At 36.8% G+C, this 23493-nt stretch overlaps 1 protein-coding gene across 1 annotated transcript in view; it reads right to left on the bottom strand.

Moving 5' to 3' along the window:
• The window catches only part of PTPRM (protein tyrosine phosphatase receptor type M), a gene marked incomplete at both ends in the record, with an annotated part of 469357 nt that overhangs the window by 48971 nt on the left and 396893 nt on the right, over positions 1–23493 (bottom strand). The window contains 3 exons of the mRNA XM_080338550.1: positions 2948–2984; positions 5774–5850; positions 11786–11873. Of these exons, the coding sequence (XP_080194676.1) occupies positions 2948–2984; positions 5774–5850; positions 11786–11873 (202 nt within the window). The remainder of the gene's footprint in view (positions 1–2947; positions 2985–5773; positions 5851–11785; positions 11874–23493) is intronic.

Below are 23493 nucleotides of genomic sequence, written 5' to 3'. Positions count from 1 at the left end.
GAACAATAGGCATGTGCACCTGTGAAAGTTGTGGTGGAGGAGAAAAGGGAGAATGGGAAAAGTTATTTTAAGACTGATGTAAAGTAGACATCAAGGGAATTAAACATGCAGCTTAACTGTTGTGCTGCACTGATATGTTTATACACATCTATATGAAAATGTGTTCTAAAACAGAGCCTGAACATCGTTGGCTATACTGCAAGCTGTGGCTCTTGACAGGCTTCCTATTAAGTACAACACACAGAAGTATTGTCTGAAATGGGAATCAAGTGTTCCTCCTTTCATAGTTAATACAGAGCCTTAAAGGAATTTTAGAGATTATCACTTTTGCCAAAGACAGAGATTGCATCTTACTGGAAGTGTTTCTATTGTGCCAAGGCTTTGTCAGGAAGAAGGATACTGGAGAATAACACTAACTAGCCTTTACACAGCTGCTTCTATCAGGACAAAGCAGATGAGTATTTTTGATCCTATTCTGCAGATGGGAAAGCTGAGACAGAGGAAGGAAAAGAAACTTTCTCTTGATTCTTCATCAGGCCAGGGATAGAGCCAGAGAGAATACACAAACCTCTTGAGGTCAGTGCTCTTCATTCCTCCAAAATGGAGATACAAATCTGTTTCCCAACTGGCCTTAAAAAATAAGTTGTTAAAGATGTAATCTATCAAAAACCTCACAGCCAGATTATTTTGAACTTGCTTTAAATCATATTCCCATTTTAAAATGAATATTGTATTCTTCAGAGTCAGTTTCTCACTCCTTGCACTGTGGGAGGGATTAGGCATCCCTGCGTGTACTTAGCTGTACCTACCTGCCCCAAAGAATAACAGCTGAAACTGTCATATATCCCTTCCACTTTGGAAGAAGACTTGTTTCTAATCCTCTTATTCTCCTTCTTGACTAGGTATTACACTTCTTGACATCATATCAGGAAAAAAAGTGTGGCAAAGAAACAGTTGGGACTTTCTGGTGGATCTGGTACATAGACTTTCAGTACCTTATTAATACATTATTACATGCTTGGCTTTAAAAGCTGAAAGCACAAAAACCTCAAGCTTGGTATTTGCTATTAAAGTATCATGGTGAGTGCTAAAGCCACATTTAAATGTCTTTAGACAGGGATCTTTTATGTTTGCTGGGAAACTGTCTGGGAGATCTTTTGGTGAACCTCCTGAAAACAACTGTATTACAAACTGCAAGTAAAATGCCAACTGTGTAGATTTTCATTTTAGGATTCAATTAAATGTAAAAAGCAATGGCATTGTCAGCTATAGGTTAAATAAAACAATTCATTTGTTCTCAGAAGAGGAGGGTGTAATAGCCCAAAGGGAATTAAACAAATTATTGCACTTTTCTCCTAATTTTCCTATCTGGTTCACCTGTAGAAAGCCTGTGGACTGAAGGATGTTGTGGGTGGGTAACAGAAGCAGAAGAAGCAGCACATTTAAATGGTTCATATTCTAAGACCCAAAGGAATGGCAGGAAGATGTCCCGGGGGGGGGGGGGGGTTAGGTTGGACATCAGGAAAAGGTTCTTCACCCAGAGGGTGGTGGAGCACTGGAACAGGCTCCCCAGGGAGGTAGTCATGGTTCCAGGTCTGACAGTTCAAGAAGAAATTGGACAACACCCTCATACACATGGTGTGAACTGTGGGGTTGTCATATACAGGAACAGAAGTTGGACTCAATAATCCTCGTGGGTCCCTTCCAATTCAGGACATTCTATGATAAAATCACAAATTCTAAATCTGGAATAAAAGTGTAATATTGACAGTACTGAGGCAGTTCCAGAAATGAGATCTGCATCCTGCCTCACTGTCATCTGACACAAAGTAGCACCTCATTTGGGAGTGTTGACAGGTGAAGCACAGAAAGGCCAAGATATGAAACCTACCCCTGGTAGAGTCGGGTACTGGAGGCTGCAGACTCTGGGTTACTTTGGGGGTAACTGAAACCACAGTAAAACTTACTTGAAATGGCCAACCTTTTCTCTGCTTTGATATCAAAGTCATTAAGAAGTATGTATGACCTCTAAACAAAACACATGGTAAGATTATTCTGAGCATATTATTCTCAGTACTCCAGCTGGCTCTCTTAAAAGGCTGGGCATGTGTATGTGGGTGTAGCTCAGCTTCTCAAGATCCGCAGGCAAATCCAAGAAGCTCTGTCACAGAATACATATTACGAAGAAGATTCCCTCTGAGCAGTGGAGTAGCAACCAAATTTTCACATCTAAGCTATCCAAGCATAGGCAGGAGACTGGCATACTGTTCAATATTATGCTCAAGCGATCACAGAAGACTCATCTTTCCCACCCATTCCATCTCTGAACTTGAGTAAAGAACTAAAGAAGAGCCGCACCAGAATGGGCAAATTATGTGTTTGAAGACAAGTACAAATTGAAAATTCATTTGTATATGGACAACGGAATAGATTCTTGTTCACAGGTAAGCTTTTAAAAGACGGCCTGTAAAATTCTCTCTAGATCCTTTTAGAGAATCCCTCTGCAAAAGTAATGAGTTTTTAGGTCCTCTACTAGAACTTGCCAATGAAAGTGTTTAAGGACCTGAAGCCTAGCTAGCATTGAATAATAAGAGAACATACATTTTCAGGACACTGTTGTGTCTCTGAAAAGTTTACTGAGTATTTCTACCATGACTTATTACTTTTTTCATGAGTAACAACACGTTGAGTAACTTCTGCTGAAAAAGAAGTGTTTTGCTTTTCTACCCAAATCTTGTCTGAACATAAATGTAAAAGACTGCTTACTTGACATATCTGAAACCTAGATAATAACAATTCAATTTGCTCACTTTTACCTAAGTGATTAAGCCTACTCTGTCCTGGAAACTGACTGTGGCAAAAATGCATATTAGAGAGTATAAACTGTAATCCAAGTATGAAAACTTCTTAGCTTCACATAACCAAAAAGAAAGGGTGATAAACTTACCTTGTGTAGCAATGTAGTGATTTGGTCTGTGATAGCCCTGAAATAAATTGAAAAAAAAAAAAAAAATTAAAGGAATACGCACCTGTTAGAGCAGTATTTGGTAAAAATCACAACAATAAATGTAACACATTAGATGCAAAGTTCTTTCCAGTGGGGGAAGGGCAAGGGAGAAGCAGAACAAGAAACAAATGTTTGCTGCAAGATACTTAAGTTGCAGCGTTGTACATTAGGGGACAGAAGTAATACATTCATTCAGTCCCTTGTTGGCTCTGCTGAAAATGAACAGCATGAAATCCTCTCTAGCACTTGCACCTAATGGCATCAGATGCTCAGGGAGGCTGAGATCTACCTCCAAGCTATTGCTATTGAGTGCAAAGCCTGCCCCTTTTATAACAGCTAAAGAATGCTAGATTTGCATTCAGCCTGGGGAAGGGTGGGGGGGATGTTCACTCTGTCTGGTGTGATTTATTTCTGAATAGCAAAAAGGAGAGTAAAGTCTTTCAGTAAATGGTTTGGTATGAACACACTCATTCCCTTCTAAATAGGAAGAAACTAAAACAATTCTATGTTTCTCTGATGGCAAGAGGAACTTAATCACAAGCTAGCCGTGCAATGAAGAATACACTGTGGATTCTTTGCAACATGGAATAGGTTGCAAACAGGGAATGATACCATTTTTATAGTACTTGAGTTTCTGATGTGATGGGAGTGTTGCCAAAGGTTTACATCATGCACTAGCTTATTGGTAAATTCAGTTGTACCAGTGATCACCTTTTAATAATGGTTATGATGTGTTGTCAGTCATGAACAGGAAGAACTTAAAACTTCAGCTTGCATGCTGTTGCAATTTCTTTGTAAAAGAGCAACAGGCATGGCAGTGATGCCAGTTGGGAACAACTCAAACCAACCAATACCTTGAATATTACAGAACAAATAACATGAATTAGATAATTGTTTCCTTTGCATGCCATTGAAGCAAAATGTGGAAGTATATGAACTGAGAAGTGTTCAGATAGCTACAAAGTTGATTTTTTCCACTATGTGTTATCTAATATCCCTAGTGGCTTGGATCTAAGAATTCAGTTTCCCAGTGAAAAAACACATGGGAAAAAATACAGCATAACCATTGCCCCTCTCTCTTTTATCAAAGAAAATTTCACAGTGTCTGTAACAGTGCCATTCCCTTATTAATATGTTTATTCTGACAACGTGACAACTGTACTAATAACTACATGCAAGAGTAAAATTGCAGCTGCTTTTGTAGCAGAAGAACATGCATTTCTAATGGAAACCTGGCTAGCAAGCTTATAAACAAATAATGCTGTGTTTTGTGGTAAAGTGTCTTTGGAAGACATCTGTAGTCCTCCAAGCTTTGCAATTTGCTCAGGGTGAGGGAGAGAATTTTTTGGTTCTCACTCACTGTTTCTTTTAAGGCTACATTCTGTCTATCCTCTTGTACTTCCACAAGCAAAAAAAAAAAGGTTGCTATGCAGCTATCTTATCAGCATTTTAAATGAGACTGTATGGTCCAAATCCTTATTCCTCACATCTTTTAATATTTAGAGTGAGATCCAAATCTGAGACAAGAACATACTAATAGCCTAAAATGACACAACATTCCTCAATGTCGGAGAAGGTGTGAAAGTGAATTCAAATCTAGGTCCCCAACATGAACTCTCTTTGCTCTGATGACCGATAACTCCCTTCAGAGTTTAGTGAGATGTCTAAGTAAATATAGTTCCCTATGTGCTTTTACCTCTGGATGATTGTGGTATTCTTTCAAACAACAAGGGGTGGAGTATAAATCTGAGCTTAACTTAATGGTTCTTGAACATGTTAATACACATCAATAGAAGAATATTTCTTCAGAAAGTTACAACTTCAGACTTCAGATTGTTACAACTGAAGTACTTGCTTTTCTTGTATAGCTCTAGTACCCCCATACTCCAAGAAAAACATCTGTTACGTTTCTATTTCATACCGGTGATTAAATTTGAACTGCAAACTGTGACACTATTTTTCATAGATGCCACTGCTGAGCAAGAAATCTTTAGCAGACACAGTTTCTTATGAAGCAATACTTGTTTTACTTAGCCTGACATCTAGCACTCCATGTAAACAATAAAAATATTATCTTTGCTATCCATAGATTTCTGGCTTTACATAGTATTGACTTTGTAATGATTTTCAATTCTACTTTTCATTCTTTCAACCAAAAACACCTTGTCTCTTAAAGAATTTATTCTAATGTAAAACATTAAGTTAACACGATGCAGAATGAACAAAGAAGCCACCTTCAATAATTAAACAGCCTACATATTTAATGAAATGTCTTGCTTGCATTAGAAGTACTGGTTAACAGCTGCAGAATATACTTTGAAGGCGACTTAAAAGTGCAGAGATGACAAGAGATTGCAAATCTCTGCATTAGGCATTACAGAGTTTTGTCACATTAATATGCAAACAGCTTTCTTTTCAATGTGGAATGATGCCAAGCTGTTGACAGAAAGTGAAAATAACATTTTGTTAGCCCATATAAGCACCAGCAGGCAAAGTAGCCATACAGCGTTGCTGGCAAGGTTTCAGTCTAGTGGCAGTTGGAGGAAATGACTCCTTTCATTTGCTTATTGACAAAACCTTTGAGGCTTTTTTTTTCCCTCCAGTGTGCACCTAGCTTCCAAAGATAGTACTTTCCAAGTATGTTTAGCAGCTGATACTAGCTGTGATATCTGTTACAAATTAAATTATGAATAATGTGAAAATAATAAGGGCTGCCTCTTTGACTGAACACAATGTTAAGTTTGTCGACTACATCAGTATACGCACATCAATATAATTTCCATTGATGTAATCGGAACTTGTTTCTCCTTCAATAGGCTGCAGTCTCACTCGAGAATGATCATCTGAAACGGGAACAAAGGAGAGAAAAAAAGTAATTAAAGACACATTCAGTAACAAAGCCTTCATCAAAATAATACTTTCAAGTCAAACTTAAGCCTCAGTATTTGCAAGTTCATGCTTGTTTTGTTGCTCACAAAAACACTGTATCTACATTTAATCATCATATCAGTCATTCATAAGGCTTTCCAAATCCCCTCTGACTTTCAGCCTGTCTTAAATATTTCTAATATGATATCCATTGCAAATATGTTTTTTTGCCTTGCCCTCCTTCCCCCCCATTTTGTCAATAAAATAAATAACATAATGCTCTCAAAGGTTTAGTCATTTGGAAATGCTTCTGCCAGTACTCAAAATAAGCTGAAGTACTTCTACAAGACATACTGCCACCTCACAGTTTCTGAAGGAAACTCATTATGTTTTCAGTGAGGGAGAAAGCAAAATAATGATAAAATCCAAGCAGTGAAATAATGGCTTTGTCACTGAATTTTGCTTCACTGTGGCCATCTATATCTATCCAGGAATATGCAAAAACTTCTCTGTTTTCCAAATTCCAATCCATCACGGCATGAGTTTGTTTCTTGTCAGCTGCCTCATTTTCTTCATGACACCACCACAGTGACTGAGAAGCTTAGAGGCTAGATATCCCCTCAAAAAAGAATAGTAAGCAAGAGCTGCTTCTTCTTTGAAACTTTATATACTCCTCTTGGTTCTCTTGGTTCAAAAGCAAGAAAATACAATGTCTTTTCCAGAGTGCTGCACAAGTTGTTGATAAAATAATTGGAGGGTATGATCTCAAGCATAGAGAGGTGGTAAATAGCCACTTTACTGCTGCTTTGTTAACAAGTTACTCTTGCTAATTAGATACCTGTGTATTATTGTTTTTTAATGCTGCTTGCTAGTTGAGTTCACATTATTTGCAGCTGATGACAAACCTTCAAGACTGTCATTATTTGTTGTAAATTTAAATAGCATTAGAACACTTGCTACTTGCCACCCATGCTCTGGATATCTTTTTCTTTCAACTTTAAAAATCCTAAAAGATAACAAATGAAAAAACATGAAAAGGCTAAAAACCCCAACTTCATAATAAGCAGCATAATATTGCCCACACTATGGAGGAGGAAGGAGAGGGCAGGTGGTTCTTAAAATAACATTGTTTTAGAATTACAAGTCAAGATATTTTCAAATGGCTGAGTAGGAAAGGAATAGGCAAATTCTTTATTTCATCCTCTTTTATGCTCCAAGTCTCAGGGACTAGAGATCTCAAAGCCCCATTTGCCTCCCTGGGATTCTCCTGAGAGAGAGAAAGGGCACAGCTGTAAATTAAATACAGTAAATCAGAATGAATAAAAATTCCAGCTCTAGGTTCCACACAACCCTTATTTTGATATTTTCTTGTGATAATTTCACCCAACAGTCTTCAAGAATGATTTTTTCCAAACGTGTTGGAAGAGGTCAACCTTTTCAGTCTCTATATTCGCTTTTCCAAGACTAAAAATCTACGGAGATGCTACTCTCCATCCCATAACCTTATTGAGCTATCCTTATCCAAGCGCTGTGCTATGTTCTGCTTAATTAAGTTATTTATCAGTTTCTTCAGAACAGAGGTTCAGCTCATAGGCCCTTAGTTCTAAAGTTCATCTTACTTAAGAAAGATACTACTACTACTACTAGGTTCTAAGCTCCAGACACGGTTGCTGCTTTTACAGTTTCGGGACCTGATCCAACTTGTGCTGAAGTCAGCCGACTCCAGAAGTCAAGCATGCTTGGACTTATGGTATGTCTTCATCCATGTCTTCATGATTTCCTGCATCAGTGACTTAAAAGCATTCTCACCAGGACAACTCAGGCTAGTAAAGAACTACACTTTTATATTTCTTGAATTACGTAGGGCAGGATTCAGTTGTCTAAGCATAAGCATCTCATGCTACTTTACATACCCCGAGATATACTGCCTAGCTTTCAGCTGCCACTATGGAATAGCAGAAGTGTCTCATGTGTACTGCGTTGGATTTGCTCGTCCTGCACAGATGTCCTAGGTCACCTGAAATGGCACTACATGTTTATGTTTAGGCAAGTGAATCCTGGCTTTGACAACTTGCACACCAATAAGTTCCATATTGAGCAACACAAATTTAAATTTCCCACTAAGAAACATCTCAAAATTGTAACTTCCTGTTATTTCTTTTAGACTGATTATTCAATTGAATTGAATATTGCAGTGGTATCTTTTATTTACCTTTCGTGTTACTTTGTTATTTTCTTTATTTACTGCAGTCTTTCTTTGCAATATTTCTTGCTTCAGATTGTGCAAAACTAAATAAGTTATCTCATAACTGTACCTTCATATCATCTTTTTGCCTTTTTTTTTTCTCACTTATGTCCTTTCTAGTACTGCATTCTCAGCTAAGTTTCTGGGAATTCTGGAGGTAATGGACTGTTTGATACCTATTTATTTGCAGTAGAGCTGAAGCGACGCCCTTTTTTATTGCTTTGAAAATTCTCGTTAACTCCTTACTGCATGGCAACACTTCTTAATTCGAAAAAATTCTTTAGTCAACAAAAAAGAAATGTCACACTGTGCCTATGCCTGCGCTTATGTCAAGTAGATTTAAGCCTAAGACGTACATAAGCCATATATTCTTCCAACATGCATGTTGATTCTTAAATAGTCTCTAGGTTAACTGTCTATATTTTTAGGGTATTTTTTTCCTTCATACTTCAGCTGCTTTTGACAATCTCTAAAATACTCTCTTTTTCAGCTCATTGTTATTTTGATACCCCTCTATTAGGAGATCAAACTTAACATTGCACTGATCACTTAAGCTTTCAAAATGAGTTACGTTAGAATCCATCTGCTTTGCAGAAAATGTTAACAGATAATGAATATTAGCATTTTATTCTCGCTCCCCTCACGTTACCTACAACATGTATACGCCAGCCTACAGACTGCAATCTCTAACACTCCCCTTGAGCAGCTGGCTGATCAGCAAGTCTCTCCAGTGACCCCTTCCTGGGTTGTGCCTTGCTGACTCTTTGCAAATCAAGCCTTTTATAAATGTCTCACCTGACATCTTTAGCTGCTTTTAAAAGCTGTGATCAATATTCTCTTCTCATTTAGTCAATATTGAGTTAGGTAAAAATAAATACAGGACCCCTGCCATTCCAAAATTACCTCAAGATCTCTCCTGAGAAAAAAAAACCCAATACATTTTACCAAAATCCATGCATAACCCTACAAAATTATGGCATAAACAGAATTTTTCTGAGGTAAGAAAATATTCATTTAACAGATTCATGCCAGTTTTAGTTCCTAAATAGAAAACACAAAGCTTTTTGTGCTCAGTAAAGAAGGAGCACATTTTCTGTGGGTGACTGAACTGTGATCAGGTTCAGGGTGTTGATACAGTGGCTCACAAGTTATAGTCAGCCTCATACAGTGGGTACGGCATGCTTGTTGCCAATTAAATGCGCATCACTTGGGTAATGTAAAACATGTTACCATTTTGACAGGCTCCTGCAATGCTAGCTGCTTGGTGCTATTGTTTTAGTTCCCTCAGAGAACAATAATGACTGTGAGCAATAATGTAACAGTAGTATCTTGGGGAAAATTTAAATAAAGAGGATAAATGGATGGAAAGAAATACATTAAATACTTTAAAGAAAAAAATATACATTTAATTATCATCATGTATCCATAGTCAGTGGCATCTGAACCATCATATTTTTAAGTCTTTAAACATAGCATAAAAGGGCAATTTAGTAAAATGCTTTTCAGCTAAAGCAGATTCTTCATACAACTATCTGAGACAAATTTTCAAAAATCAACCACTAAAATTGTACTCACAAGCCATCATTTATCCAGCAGAAAAATACACAAAATAATTAAACTGTTAACTACCCCATTTGCACACATGTATTTAACGGACAACAAACTGTGGGCAGTTCCAGCCTCTCTTTTGAGATACTCCCTTTAACTACAATGGATTTTAATTTTAACTTGTGTTATCTGTGTTTTCACAGCCACATAAATAGGAAGTAAATAGGCCACATAAATAGGAAGTGGTTTTGAGAACACCTCCATCCAGCTCTTTCCCTTTGCTAAATACTGAGGACATTAAAAGTAAATGGAGATATAAATGATCTGAGTTACATTTGCCCTCTCAGGAAGCCTTCAGTATCACTTGTAATTGCCATTGATTTGTGTATCTAAAATCCTTTACTTGTTTTCCCTTGGCTACTCATCACTTCATTGCCTCAGACATACAGCACTAGCAGTGTTCTGTCTTCTTCAACCAAAGGGTGTCAAAGTATAAGACGATGCCTAACATTCCATTTAAGAGGGGACTGACAACACTAAACCCTGACTAGAAGCAAAGATCTATTGTCATAGTCTTGGATTGGAAACAAAATTTCACAAAGGAAGGATAAACATAAAACATTTTGGTATTCTTATTTATTCCTTCAGTATTTTTACTTAAATGACAACAGTCATCTAATGCATGGCTACAACCTCACAAAACAAGTTTGTTACACATTAAAGATTGCTCTGAGGGAAAGAAGCAAACCCACATCTAGCTAACTTACCTTATTTTGCATATGCTGCATCCCACCATGATATTCCTATTTCCCTAACAGATTTCACGTCCTTTTTCTGTAAGTAGCACAGTATGCATCCAAAATACACAGCAGTACTACCATATCCATTCAAAATGATGTGGCAGATAGATAGCATCTCTTACTTAACTTGCCTCCCTCTCCACAAACATTTGCCAGGTGTTCTTCTCCTGTTGCAGCAAGTGACAGACCTGCTTTCTCTTTGTAAGACTGTTTCAGCCCAGCTGGGCCACAGTGATATAAGGGCCTAATCACAGCACCTACTTCAGGTCACTAAGTTAGGAGTTGGTCTCTTGAGACTTGTTATGCAAGCACTGCAGACAGAACCTCCTGAGGTGGTGATTCAGAAGCATTCAGATGGGCTCTGTTTCTGAATAATTTCTCTAAAAGAGCTGTCATTCTCTCTGTGAAGTCCCTGTGGTTCATTGATGAGGAAAACTAGATAGATCTTTGCCTGGACAAGCACCTAGACTAGGTGTTGAAGTTACGCAGTGCAAATATGCATTACATACTCCTTCCATAGATCCTCCACATGTTCAGACAATCAGCACTGTTTATTCTTCTATGCTGTCCCAGGTACCTAGGGTTATATGTGATTTCTGAACTCCAGCAGTATCATTAACTGATCCCTCCTTAAAGTCCACTGTTACACCACTGTCTCAATAATAATATAATTTTACCAAACTTAATATATTTTCTGCCCCTCTGTTCATGTGCGGCATCTCTCGCCATAGCTTTTTGCAATCTCATAATGCCAGATTTAGGGGTCATTCACCAAAGCAAGCTATCATCTCCTCAAGTTCTTTGATTAATAGTAAATCTCATCTTCATCAAGCTTGGCATTTTTAAGTAAAACACAAAGATTCTGCTTTCTTCCTTAGAGCCTGTCCAGCATTAAGAGGGTAAGTCAGGATAGCTGTCACTGTTATTGAGGAATGCTTAACACAGCAGTATTGTCCACTCCTACAATATCCACAACCCAGTGTACCCAATATCAAGGTACTGATGTGATCATGTGTACTCTTTCACTAAGACGCTAGCAGCAATTTGGGAGCTGTTAGAGCCAAGTATTGGCTAAAGGTGTCATTCTCCATTAGCCAGACATTGATCAAAGGGTGGAAGGTTTACAGAAGGCTAGTTGAGAAAATGCATTAAATCTGACAGTTTTTGCAAAAAAAAAAGTAACATCTTCCCTCACTTTTATCTTCCTAATTAGAGAAGAGGAATAGAAGTCTGATATGAGCATGAGGCTGGTTGGTCATTCTTATCCTGTTCTGAAGGCAAGTTAACACGGTGCACAATTATGTTGTCAACACTTACATGCAATGATATTCCCATATCTATTTTTCATTCTGTTCTCATCTTTCTTAGCTGAGTCCCATGGTGCAGACTGTCCTTCAAAGAAACTCTAAAAAAGGAAAGAAAGTGACATTAAGAAAAGCATGCAGAAACAGTTACCTTATAGATAAACCAAGGAGAAAGGCAAACAGTACTTGCAGGTATTGTTGTTAGAAGTGTCATTTAACTGGTTCTTTTATTGAGCAAAAATGTGAGTCTCCTGTGTAAATGGTATTTCTGTATAGCTCCAGATGCTATCTAAAATTTCACATGAGATTATTTGTGTAATAGTAAGAAGAATTATTTCACGTGAAGTGCTATTAAACCTTTAAAAAGCTGCATGCTTGCAACACTAAGAGTCCTTCATTTGTGCTATCCAGACTCTCCGCATATTTCTCATACACACACATGAAGTTGAAGGCACTTCAGCATCGGTGTTGGAGTTGCTTCAGGATAAGCGCAGAATTACATACTGTGCTAACACATTTCAGTTACTTCTTGGCAGATGACCTCATAGATCTAAACATATATATGCATTTAAAAAAATTCGGATTCAACTAGCATGTATGCGTTTCTCTTTTAAAAAAACATACTTTATGATACCACCAAGATAATTAATTTGTCAGAGAATAAAAATAATGTGATTTTGTGAAAGACATAATCTAGTAATCACCCAACTTCTGTGCTGTAGTTAATAGATTTAAGGTAAATAAGAAAGTTGAAGGTGCTAAAATATATATTTTTACATTAATAAAACACACAAGCTGCCAAAAGTGCAACAAACAAGTTGTTATGTCCTATCTGTCTTGTGCATTCTGTGATCTAAAAGAGCATTTGCATAATTTCTTAATTTATACACTGTATCTGTAAGTCACATTTAATGTAGATGCATTTTACAATTTCTTATTGAAATATTAATCTTGTGTTAAAAATATTTAGTTGCCAAACAAACCAGTGGAATTCTATCAGGACGATGGCTGGTCTTAACTCATGTTTTTATCTTTTTACTTCAATGATCAGTAGATTAAATCTTGATTCAAGAGGGACATGAAGGTACATGATTTACTTTTCTAGTAAGAGAAGCCAAAAAATGGCTGAGTTCCAAACTAAACAGGGAAAACCTTGGGAAGTTTGTATCTCTCACAAGATCTCAATACATTTTGAGTGGTTTAAACTAGGTAATGCTAATTAAATGGACTACCATTAGTGTCCTTTGCCCTCATACTTGAAATGTATTTTGTTCAAATTCCAGTGATAGCCATCAGTAAAGAGCACAAAAGTCAAAATAAGCCCTTGATCTCTTGCTGAAGTCAATGGCACACAGGGGCATTTAGAGTCTAAAATGACTAAGTTCACTAGAGTGCTGGTTTCCAAGTTATGATATGGCAGTTCCTGGGAATACATGGATTACTTCTAAAAAGTTTGTAAATAATAGCCTAAGAACAATAGAAGCCCTGTCAAAAAGTTTCAATTTGTTTGTCCTTCATCTATCCACACTTCCTTATAAAATTTTTAAATGTTTGCAAATTGAAATTATTCGAACCCACTAATATAAATGTTTCACCTTAATCATAGCATAGCATCATTTGGTACAGCTCTGAGAAACGCAGATTCCTGCCAGGATAGAGAAGTGGAACCCTGTAAATCCTAAGATGATTTACAGCTTTGTGGCTGTTTGCCAAAAAGGCACCAATCGTTATCTGATTATACATTTGCCAACGGCATCTAAAGCAAGCAAGCCCGCCCACTCCAGAGCACTCTCAACTCAGGAAAATAGTTTTGTGATAAACCAGATTGAACTGCATATGGAATTGCTCTCTGTGGGCAAAGACCTATGTCTCAATTTCTTGCAAAATTCATGCTTACTCTCAGACAGCACTGGATGACGAACAATTAAACATAGTTAAAGGCAAAATAGAGATGAAAATGTTCGGCAACAAGGCTCCAAAGGCAACACCCTGCCCAGCCCCCCCCAATACTAATCATTAATTTGATCTAAAATTTGACCTGATTTCTTCCTCAGGATTTTGGGCTCCTCTATTTTTCTTACAGTCCTTCTTCTAGAGACTAGTTCACAGAATTGATCCATAAGACATTATGCAGAAAGTGGTTTTAGGTTTAATTCACTAAGCATTGCATGTGCTGTTACAGAGAAAGAGTCCTACTGATACAGCTTCCAAGTTGACATCTTGAAATATGGAAGACTCAAATATACTTGTAGGGACTTCTCACTTCTTCCTGTCCCACTAAAGAACTTTTATAAAATTGCTTTAAAGCGATTGATTAACATAAATCTCTGGAGATGACTGGGAAAGATTTGCACAGTATTGGATTCAGGGAAGATATATAAAAGGCATTGTACTGGTTTGGCCAGCTTGTCTGCTTATCAGCTGCTAATGTACGGGTTCAATTTCTCCTACCTGTTTGGAACTTCTGAAAACAATGATAAGCTTAATGAGTCTTGCAGAAAAAATATCTCCTAATAATATATCTGTAATATAAATAATTCCATTCTTTAGAACACATATATATCAAACCTCACAGAACAACAAAAACCAGGAGACAGAATTACGTTTCCAGCTACTGCATATTGACTTCACCTTCTTTGTTAGAAATGTATTATAGGAAAAGAACTCCCTATATGCATTTTTCTTTGGGTTTTTATCAATAAATTAGTGAATGAAATAAAAACTATCACACAGGGAAAATAGATGTAATTTATCTAGACCCATTTTTCTTTTTTTTAATTCATTTTGGGATACACACAGGTATTTCAGGGAGAAGTGTACAGAAAAAAATAATTTGAAGGAAGAGGTATTACCGTGCAAAAGCATAAAAAGAAACAGTTATTGTAAAAGACAGCTGGAGTGTCATTTCCTAAATTCCCCATGTGCTGCCATTACACAAACCGCAACAGAACGATAATCCACGATGACTTAGAAGGAGAAATCCCATTTGTCTCACAAATAAAGAACAGAGCAGATACCTCATAACAGATGATCTGCCAAGATCTTTCCTTACTTGGGAAAAATATTTGTTTCATTACAGAAATTTTTTTTAATGTCTTTCCTGTCATATCACTCTCCAGGGAGGCTGCTGCACAGCAGCCCACACATTATCTTAGTGGCTATTCATTTTAATTCATCCTTAAAAGTTCCTTAAAAATGTGGGCTATTAAGAAGAAATATGCCCCCAAACAGCTTAATTCCACCAAATGTCTGGCACGAAACCGAAAATTAGTATAGGACGTTTCTCAAATAATTTAATTATTTCTTTAACTCAAATCTACCTAGCCTCCACAATCTACTTGAAAAATCACAGATTCGTAGAATCATTTTGGTTGGAAAAGACCCTTAAGGTCACCTAGGCCAAATGTAAACCTCACACTGCCAAGTCCAACACTAAACCATGTCCCTAAGCACCACATCTACATGTCTTTTAAATACCAAAACAAAACACTTCTCAAAACAGCTGTTTATACAGCAGACAGTTCTGTATGCAATGTCAACCATCACTCTGTTATTAGAAAATATTTCAATAATCAGGATAAAACAGTTTCTGAAAAAAACCTGAATTATACAGAACGTCTGCATATACAACATGAGAACTCGTCAATGATGCAGCAGCAGGATCATTTCAGGATGAATGTGAAGCTTTTGCTTGCTTTAACTCAATGCTGCAGTGGTTTCCATTAAAAATTAAATATTTGCCAAGGGCTAATTCAGTGTGACCCTCAGCCTAGAAAATAACTGCAATATCTCAAATGAGAGGGGGAGATAATCATTGCAAATACAGATTTTTTAAATTATTCCCTTTCCTCATTTAAAATTCATAAGACCAGAGAATATTGGAAGAGATCTATATAAAAGTACAGTTTGAAGAGGCTGTAATGTGGAGAATAGGGTAAGATCTTCAGGATACAATTTGCAGCTCTGTTGATTGTCATTTTTGGCAACACAATTTTGATCCTAGATTTTAATGCTTCCTATTAAGGACAGTAAAAATAATGCATCTTTCTAGGCACTTTAAGATCTAAAAATTCAAAGTGTTGAGTGGTATTACTATTTTTATTATTAATCCAAAGCTAAGCAGCAACTTTTTAAAAAAATACTTCATAGTTGCTAGGTGATTACAGTGTAGTCTCTTACGATATCATTTACAAAATGTAAGCAAAGAAATAAGAAGTTAAAGGCATCATAAATCTTGCTCTTCCTACTTAATAAGCAAGAATATTATTCACAGGTACAAAGAAATGCATATTCCACTGTGTAAAATCTTAAATTGATCTGTGGATTTGTTTTTAAATGTATGACTCTTTCTGATATCTGATTTTCCTGATGGACCCTAAGTTTCTCCACTGGTAACTTCCATTTTTCCATTGCTATTTCTGCATAACCAGATTAAAATATACTTTAGTAAAATGAGTAATTTGACCTATTCAGTTATAAATGCCTCTGGATTTGTTTTTAAGCTTCATGTAGAGACTTACACACTGTGTCTACTTTAGGCCATACCATAAACTAACAGTGGTCCTAATGGAGGTCCTTGTCTAAACTCAATTAGCTATAGGAGAAACATACATTTCTACCATAGGTCCTCTGTGTTGCAGCTAAATTAGATGCCTAAAGTGCCCTGAATTGGATAATGAAGATACATCACTAGTTTTACCTAAGTGTATCACCCTTTAATATTGCTGTGTCCACTTTATATGTGGAGATTACAGATGGAAAAAAATGCATCCATTAGACTCTGAGTTAAGATACTAGTGTCATGTTAGACTCTTCTTTGTGTTTACAAACTCTAGTAAATACACATTTTATTTTAAGCAACTCCTTAAATGTTTGGAGGACATTCAGGATAATTTAATGAACAGCGCAAGATTTATGAGTACAGTAAATCTGTCAGTTTGCTGTTTTTCCAGTATTTAGAATCTAAAAAATATCTGGCACGTGACAATGTCCTTGTTACTTAACAACATTAACTGTTTTTTTTTAAACAGAAAATTGAAATAATCACATTTAGTTTGCTGATAACTGAGCATTTAAGCTAAGAACTAAGAAGGGTCATTGATAGTTACGTTAAAGTAAACTGCAGAGAGGTCCAAGCTATGAAACGACATTTTTAATCTTCTAGTCACTTTGAGGAACGATTTTATAATTGAAAATGCATCACCTGCAAGTAATAGATCACCTCAGGTGTTTGTGAGCAATGGTAAACGATTTCACTGATGGCAACAAGCTGTATGCAAGCTCTTCATACTTCAATCACTGCTTTGGTCACTGAAAGCATTTGTGGATGACAGCATGCCACTAGAGAATATATTCATGATCAGCGTTTTCTTCTCTGTCAGCTTCAATCACTGAGAATTATGTCCAGTTTTCAAATAATGGAATTAAAAAACTCACAACATTTCACTATGTCTGCCCTTGAAAACTGTCTGTTGCAAAAGCCAATGTGAAAATCTATCTAATCAATTTAAACTGCCTTCAGCAGTTATAAAGCACTTCCAAATGTGTTACTGTAACCTAGGTCTGAACATGAAACAAAAAAACCCAAACCAAATCATCATAAAGACTGTTGAATATATCAATGTTATCACCAAAACTCCCTCATTCTGTTCAGAATTTTCTGGAAAAATTAGTCTAATAGTTTACATGAGGTTTTCTGAGTGTGAGACAAAAGGTGCAGATCAGTCTTAAAGCAGACACACAGTGATAGTCTGACATAGAGCAACTCCCTAAGACTGTTACTGATGCTGCTTTTGTGGTTGTGCCTCCTTGAACTGATGTAAAAAGAAAAACAAAAAAAAAACCATTGACTTATAAAGGCTTGCATAGCCAGAGGTAGGAAACAGAGTCACTTCCTTCTCAGGTGCTTCTACGTTAGTCTCCTTTACACAGGAGAAGAAGAATAGGAAAGCAAAAGTCTTTCTGGTCTTCTGAGGCACTGAACGTCATAGTTGCTGCCTACATTAAATGTTGAAATGGAAGGGGAACTGTTAACTCCTCCACTGACCAACTGCAGCATGATGTAACATTCAAATTTGAAAGAAAGAGGACTAAAACCATGTGGTAAGACAAAATCTGGTACTAATTCTGTCATTGTGCTCATTTTTCAGAGGCAAGATGCTTTCAATTAGTCTATTTTCTAATATATTTGTATTTTTAAACTCACAGGCTTTGGTATTCCCTGAACAGCTGGCCAGTCTAGACAAGCTATGGCTGCATAATGTAAACATATTAAAATGATGCTTTGGTATGGTGTCTTTAACGACATAAACACTTGTAGCAGTTAGCATGAGTTAGCTCTAGTTGACAATAGCATTAGCAAATGCACACGATATTTAGTTAACACTATAGGATGAGAATGTGGCTCATCTATAAGAGTAGGGAAGTAACTTAAGTGAAAGTGACTTGTGAATCACTGTGAAAATAGTGAAGGTGTTTCAGAACTTCAAGAGTAGCAGATCCTGAGTGCCATCCACGGCAAAAAGTAGTTTTAGGTGCCAAGTGCATTTGAACAAAATAATCAAGAACTAGGTATTCTTTTCTACCCAGTCTTATCGCTGACAGTGTCATGGGTTGCTCAGGGACATGACCTACAGGACAAGGGAGGAAGTCCCCAGAGAGACACAGTAGGAGAACACAGGGCATGGCTGGAACCATCACACAGACCCACCTGACTTTTCTCCTGGACCGTGTCCTCCCTCCTGTGGAACAGGGAAGTCATGCAAGTTGTAAAATTGGATATATCTGTGACTGAAATGTTTTGGTAGCTGAGTACATTTAGTCTCCAATGACCAATCATCATCAGGTCTTAAACCATGACAATACTGCAAAAGAGAGTGTCACGGAGTGCTCCTTTAATAAATATCTAAGAATTACTGTCCATATATTTTTTAAATCAACCTGTTCATGGGATCTGTCGATGTCATTTCTTATCTTGGTATCTAACACTGCCACACCTGAAGTTCACTTGTAAGAACAGAAATCTTTATAGATTCTGCAGAGTGGTCTAAAAATTGGATAGATAACTTAATTTCTATAAGCTTTCAGAGCCATTTTCATTTTACCTACTTAAGTTTTAAAACCTCCATTATTTCATTCTTGTAAAAATTTTAAGATTTCCATATAAGGAAAGATTTTAGAAATATAGTGAAATGTGAATTAATAAGAGGACTGCAACAGAACATACAATTAAAATTCTCATTTATTCCCTGGCATACTAGATACCAACAACTTTACCTCATAAATCTTTCTGATTTATCTCCAGCAGAAAAATATAGTATGTTTATGGGATTTTATGATCCTTTTTTTACAGAAAGGACCCTCTGGGTACAATATGCACACTTGTACAGTAACTAATAAGCAGGCTATATTATCTTTAACTTGTTTGTAAAAAAAATTAAAGTTGGTCTCAAATAGTGCTTCTTTCCTCTCAGGAAAATAGATTTCCTGCTTTTGGAGGATTTAATGAACAGTTTTCACATACAGCATGTGAGATTTTCCCTACTCCTCTCTCACTTTTTTAAACACAATATGTAACTGAAAGTTTTGTTCACAACTATCATCTTTGTACATTTTCAAGAAGACAGTGAACTTGAGCAACACTCATGACTATCATGTCTGTAAACATGAAGTGAATGAACACAGGCTACACTGAATACCAACCACTTCTGTGCTTTGATACAAAACCTCTTCTGGGGAAATACAGAAAGATATTGATCACCACATAGGCACTATCCATCCCTTTGTGAACAAAATTATCTGCTTTATTATTCAGTAACTCTGTTATCTCCTTGCTTCCTCCATATGTTTCTACAAAGGATGTAATTGCACACTACACAAGTAAAAGATGGCGCTCAGTTATTTATTTCTTAATGAGAATTCCTACTTACCAAGATATAGGTGTTTATACAAAAGGGGCAGGACTCAGAGTTCCATACGATGCACTGCATGTGTGGATAAGGGTTTTAAGATAAATTTAAAGTTAACCTTTTTATACCATCTTTAGAAGGGTAACATGCAAATACCTTCAATGACTTGAACAGGAAGAAAATATTCAGCCTAATCGCAATGATACTGTTTGAATGTGGCGAAAAAGGAGAGGTATCTTAAGATACTGAGTGAAGGCAGAAGCATAAACTCTGAGCTAATGCAGGTATTCAAGGTATCATTACAACCATCTATGAGTTGTTATTATTATTATTATTATTATTATTAATTATGGTAACATGCCTCTTCTGCCCCTATCTTTGAAAATTTAGCTCACTTTCCTGTATTAGAGGATCCAAAGTAGCTATTGCCTGCCAAATTAAGAGTGTAATCACTTCTTTTTCCAATATCACAGTGCTAATTTCTGGCGCTCTTTTCCTGTATGTGTTTTATAGGTACCCACAATGACAGACCCCTAGAACTTCCAGACCAAGCAAGTTGCAATATTGCTGTTAACGGTGCCACAGGCTTTGATTTTTTGCATCACAGCTCTGCAATATTATTCCTTGCTATGACTCCTTAAGACTTCCTGTTGATGAGCTTTGTAGAATAAAGGAAATTACATCCTGTTTCATGTAGCAGCTGTTTCCTCTGACTCCTCTTACCTCCTGGGCTGCAACTCTGCTTCTCGTTTCCTGTCCCTCTGTTTAGAGTTATTTACATTTACCTAAGGATGTCTGTATGCCTTTGCACTGCTACAATATTAGAATTTGGAAAACTACGGCTTTGTCTCTTCTTAGTTTTTGTTTCCAATTTTTAATCAAGAAACTCTTTTTCAAGTACCTTTCTGCCAAACAAAACATTCCTTCCACAATACTACTTGGAAGTCAGAAGTACCTCACTGTTAGATTTTTCCTGTTGAACTCAGAATGTTAGAAGGTAGGTGGACTCTACAAAGTGCTTTTATGTATCTTAGAGCTTTGAGAACATTAAATTAGATCTTTTTGTGCACTTTAAATTTTAACTCAAAAAACTAATTGAAGATTTAAATACTTCTTCTGAGTCTAGCCCATTTTTCCTCCTAAAGATTAGTACTACGATATTTGATATACTTTACAAATAATAAAAGCTTTCCCTAGGGAACAGTTTCAAAGAGCTAATGAAATGTTATTAAATCAGAGCATAAAGATACAACGTGCTATAAAAAAGTAGGCAAGAGCTATGGAAATTTTCTTCCTATAGTAAAGAGTTTGCAGTTGGTTTAAGATATAACAAGAAAGAGGAGAAAAAAGGAAAAGAAATGAAAATTAAAAGTACAGAGAAAGAGACAGAGAAGTGTGAAGAAGCCAAAAATTTTTTTAGTCAGCAGAAGAAAAACAACAGTGTGCATTTAACTCAAGCAGTAAGCTTCGTGTTGTAGTCATTATGGTTTTCTATTCACTCATGTTTTATGTAGCGATTGATGACAGCTATTCCACTCTTTGCCTACATATGCTATGTAATGCACAAACCAAGGCTTAAGGATTTCAAGAAACTCTTTCTGAAGTGAGTGGAAAATACTTATTTTCCATGGCAAAATACTTGCTTTCCATTACTCGATTGACACTGTAGGCTGGGATACCGCTCCTTGAGCAACTATGTTATTTAAGAGGTACTATTTATTTAATACCTGTGCACTTCTGTCATCTGCTTGCTGAAGATTATTTCTAAAGAAAGGTGACCAGCATTAACTGGTGGACACATATGCTGATAAGAAAGCTCTCTTTTGATGCAATTCTAACTAATCCAGTAATATTTCTACCTCACTTTATCTGAATAAATCATTGTAATTGACACAGTGTGTTGAGCTCAGAATTCACAAGAACTGCTTGATTCTTTAAATTATCAGCTGACCCAAGCATAAAAAACCTGATAATATTTTCAAATCCCCTGTAAAGACAAGCTGTTTCTGATTTAGAGCCACACAATTTGGAAAAACCTTGAACATAATAGAACTCCCTGAAGCAACAGAAAACAGCATGTGGAGAAACAAAACAAAGGCAAATAAATATTGAATTTGAAAAGTGAACAAAGCTGCTCCTATCTTCATCCAAGTTGTAATGTACACACAGCTGATCTGACCTTACAGAAGTGATAAAGCACCCCTAAAATTTTTCTCACTATATTAGCCTCCAGGGTTTTCCAGAGTGTATCTAAGCCGCTCTAGTTAACATAGTTTGGATAGAAGATAAAAAAGAAACAAAGGGCAAATAAGAAGATTTTAATTCTGCTGAAGGGTGGCACTGACATCTTATTAAACTACAAGATAAAAGCCAGAGTACACTGGTGTACATGGACAGAACACAAATATTTTGCAGACTGTTGTTTTTTCCAGTGGATAAGATAGTATTTTCAAGGGAAGTAAGAGCAGTAGGGTAGGTTAAAACAGATGAGGGTCTACTTGCAGCGCCCTTTCAAAAAAAGGATAGCACTTCATTGTGTTGGTTCATTACATTTTTTGATCTTCACAGGAAACTTTGGTGCCTGCATGTCTGCTTTGCTTGATTGCAAATACACTCTTTGCTAGAATATATGAAGATAATTATTCATTGCTGTAGGCTTGACTTTTAGCCCAGCATTTCCCTTGTTCTAAAGAAAAAGATCCACTTCCATCTAAAGTTTGGTGTCTACTTCCTTGTTGTTTGCTAAGCTGTTTTGCTTTGGGGAGGGCAGTACTGGGTCACAGAGGAGCTGCTAAGCGCTTCCACAGCAACGGGAGCTCCTGCTATTCCACTATTCAAAACTCTTGGCTCCGGCTTTTTAAAGTGACTTTTCCTTTTCCCAGACATCCCTCTGCAGGCTCTCACTCTATAATTGCTTCCTGCCAATCATCTTCCCTTTGGACAACTACACACTTACTGAAAAGGAGTGGGTGGGTAAAAACTATGAAAAAAATGCTGTTGGTCCTAGACGATTCCACACCCCTCTGTGAAACTACTGAAAGAATAATGCAGAGTATTTAACAGCATATAAAGATAATCAGCATAAAAATAGTGGCAGTACTAATGGGATTGACAATTATGGCAAGCGTTTCTGTCAATTGTTAACCTAATCATTTTTAGCATGCTCTCTGCATACTGACAGCAGCGCTTCATTACAGCCTCAAGACTACTTGTTAAAACAAAGAGTGTCTGGTTAGGCTCACTAATGAACAGCAGCAGCTCACCAACCTGAATTGTCCTGTTTTGATGTTTGAAATGTATATACAGTGCTTTCTAATTCCAAGAGAGGTATCCCTGCAGCAATTTAGTAAGCAGGCTGTTTTAAGCCATTTTAAGACATTTTATTCAGATATGTAATATACAGGATCATAGGCAACTCAAATGACCCAGACCCAGTTAATGGGTAAATCGAAGTGGAAGTGCTCTGGGTTAATAATGAGGGAGGGGCAAAAGGAGTTGCTGTCCTGAAAGACTGTCACATGAGGACCACTTCTGCATCATTAAGCTAACAACAGAGATGTGGTACTAGTATTTCGCCAGTGGAAAAGCACATACCATACACAAGTGACAGTTCCACCACGCCATGTATCCACATGGGGCTTATCAATGGAAGGAGCTTTGAGAAGCCTTCTAAACTTGCATTGCCCTTGTGCAAAACAATGGAGATCTTTGAATGTGAAAATGTCTCTTCTTCCTTATAATTTATCATTCACACAGCATACATTCAGAAAATATACTCTGCAAGTGAAATAAGCATTGGACTAACTAACAGGAA

This window comes from Nesoenas mayeri, assembly GCF_963082525.1.
Source record: "Nesoenas mayeri genome assembly, chromosome: 2".
Lineage (NCBI taxonomy): Eukaryota > Metazoa > Chordata > Aves > Columbiformes > Columbidae > Nesoenas > Nesoenas mayeri.
The sequence above is the reverse complement of the archived record's forward strand: the minus strand, read 5'-3'. Positions and strand labels throughout refer to the sequence as shown.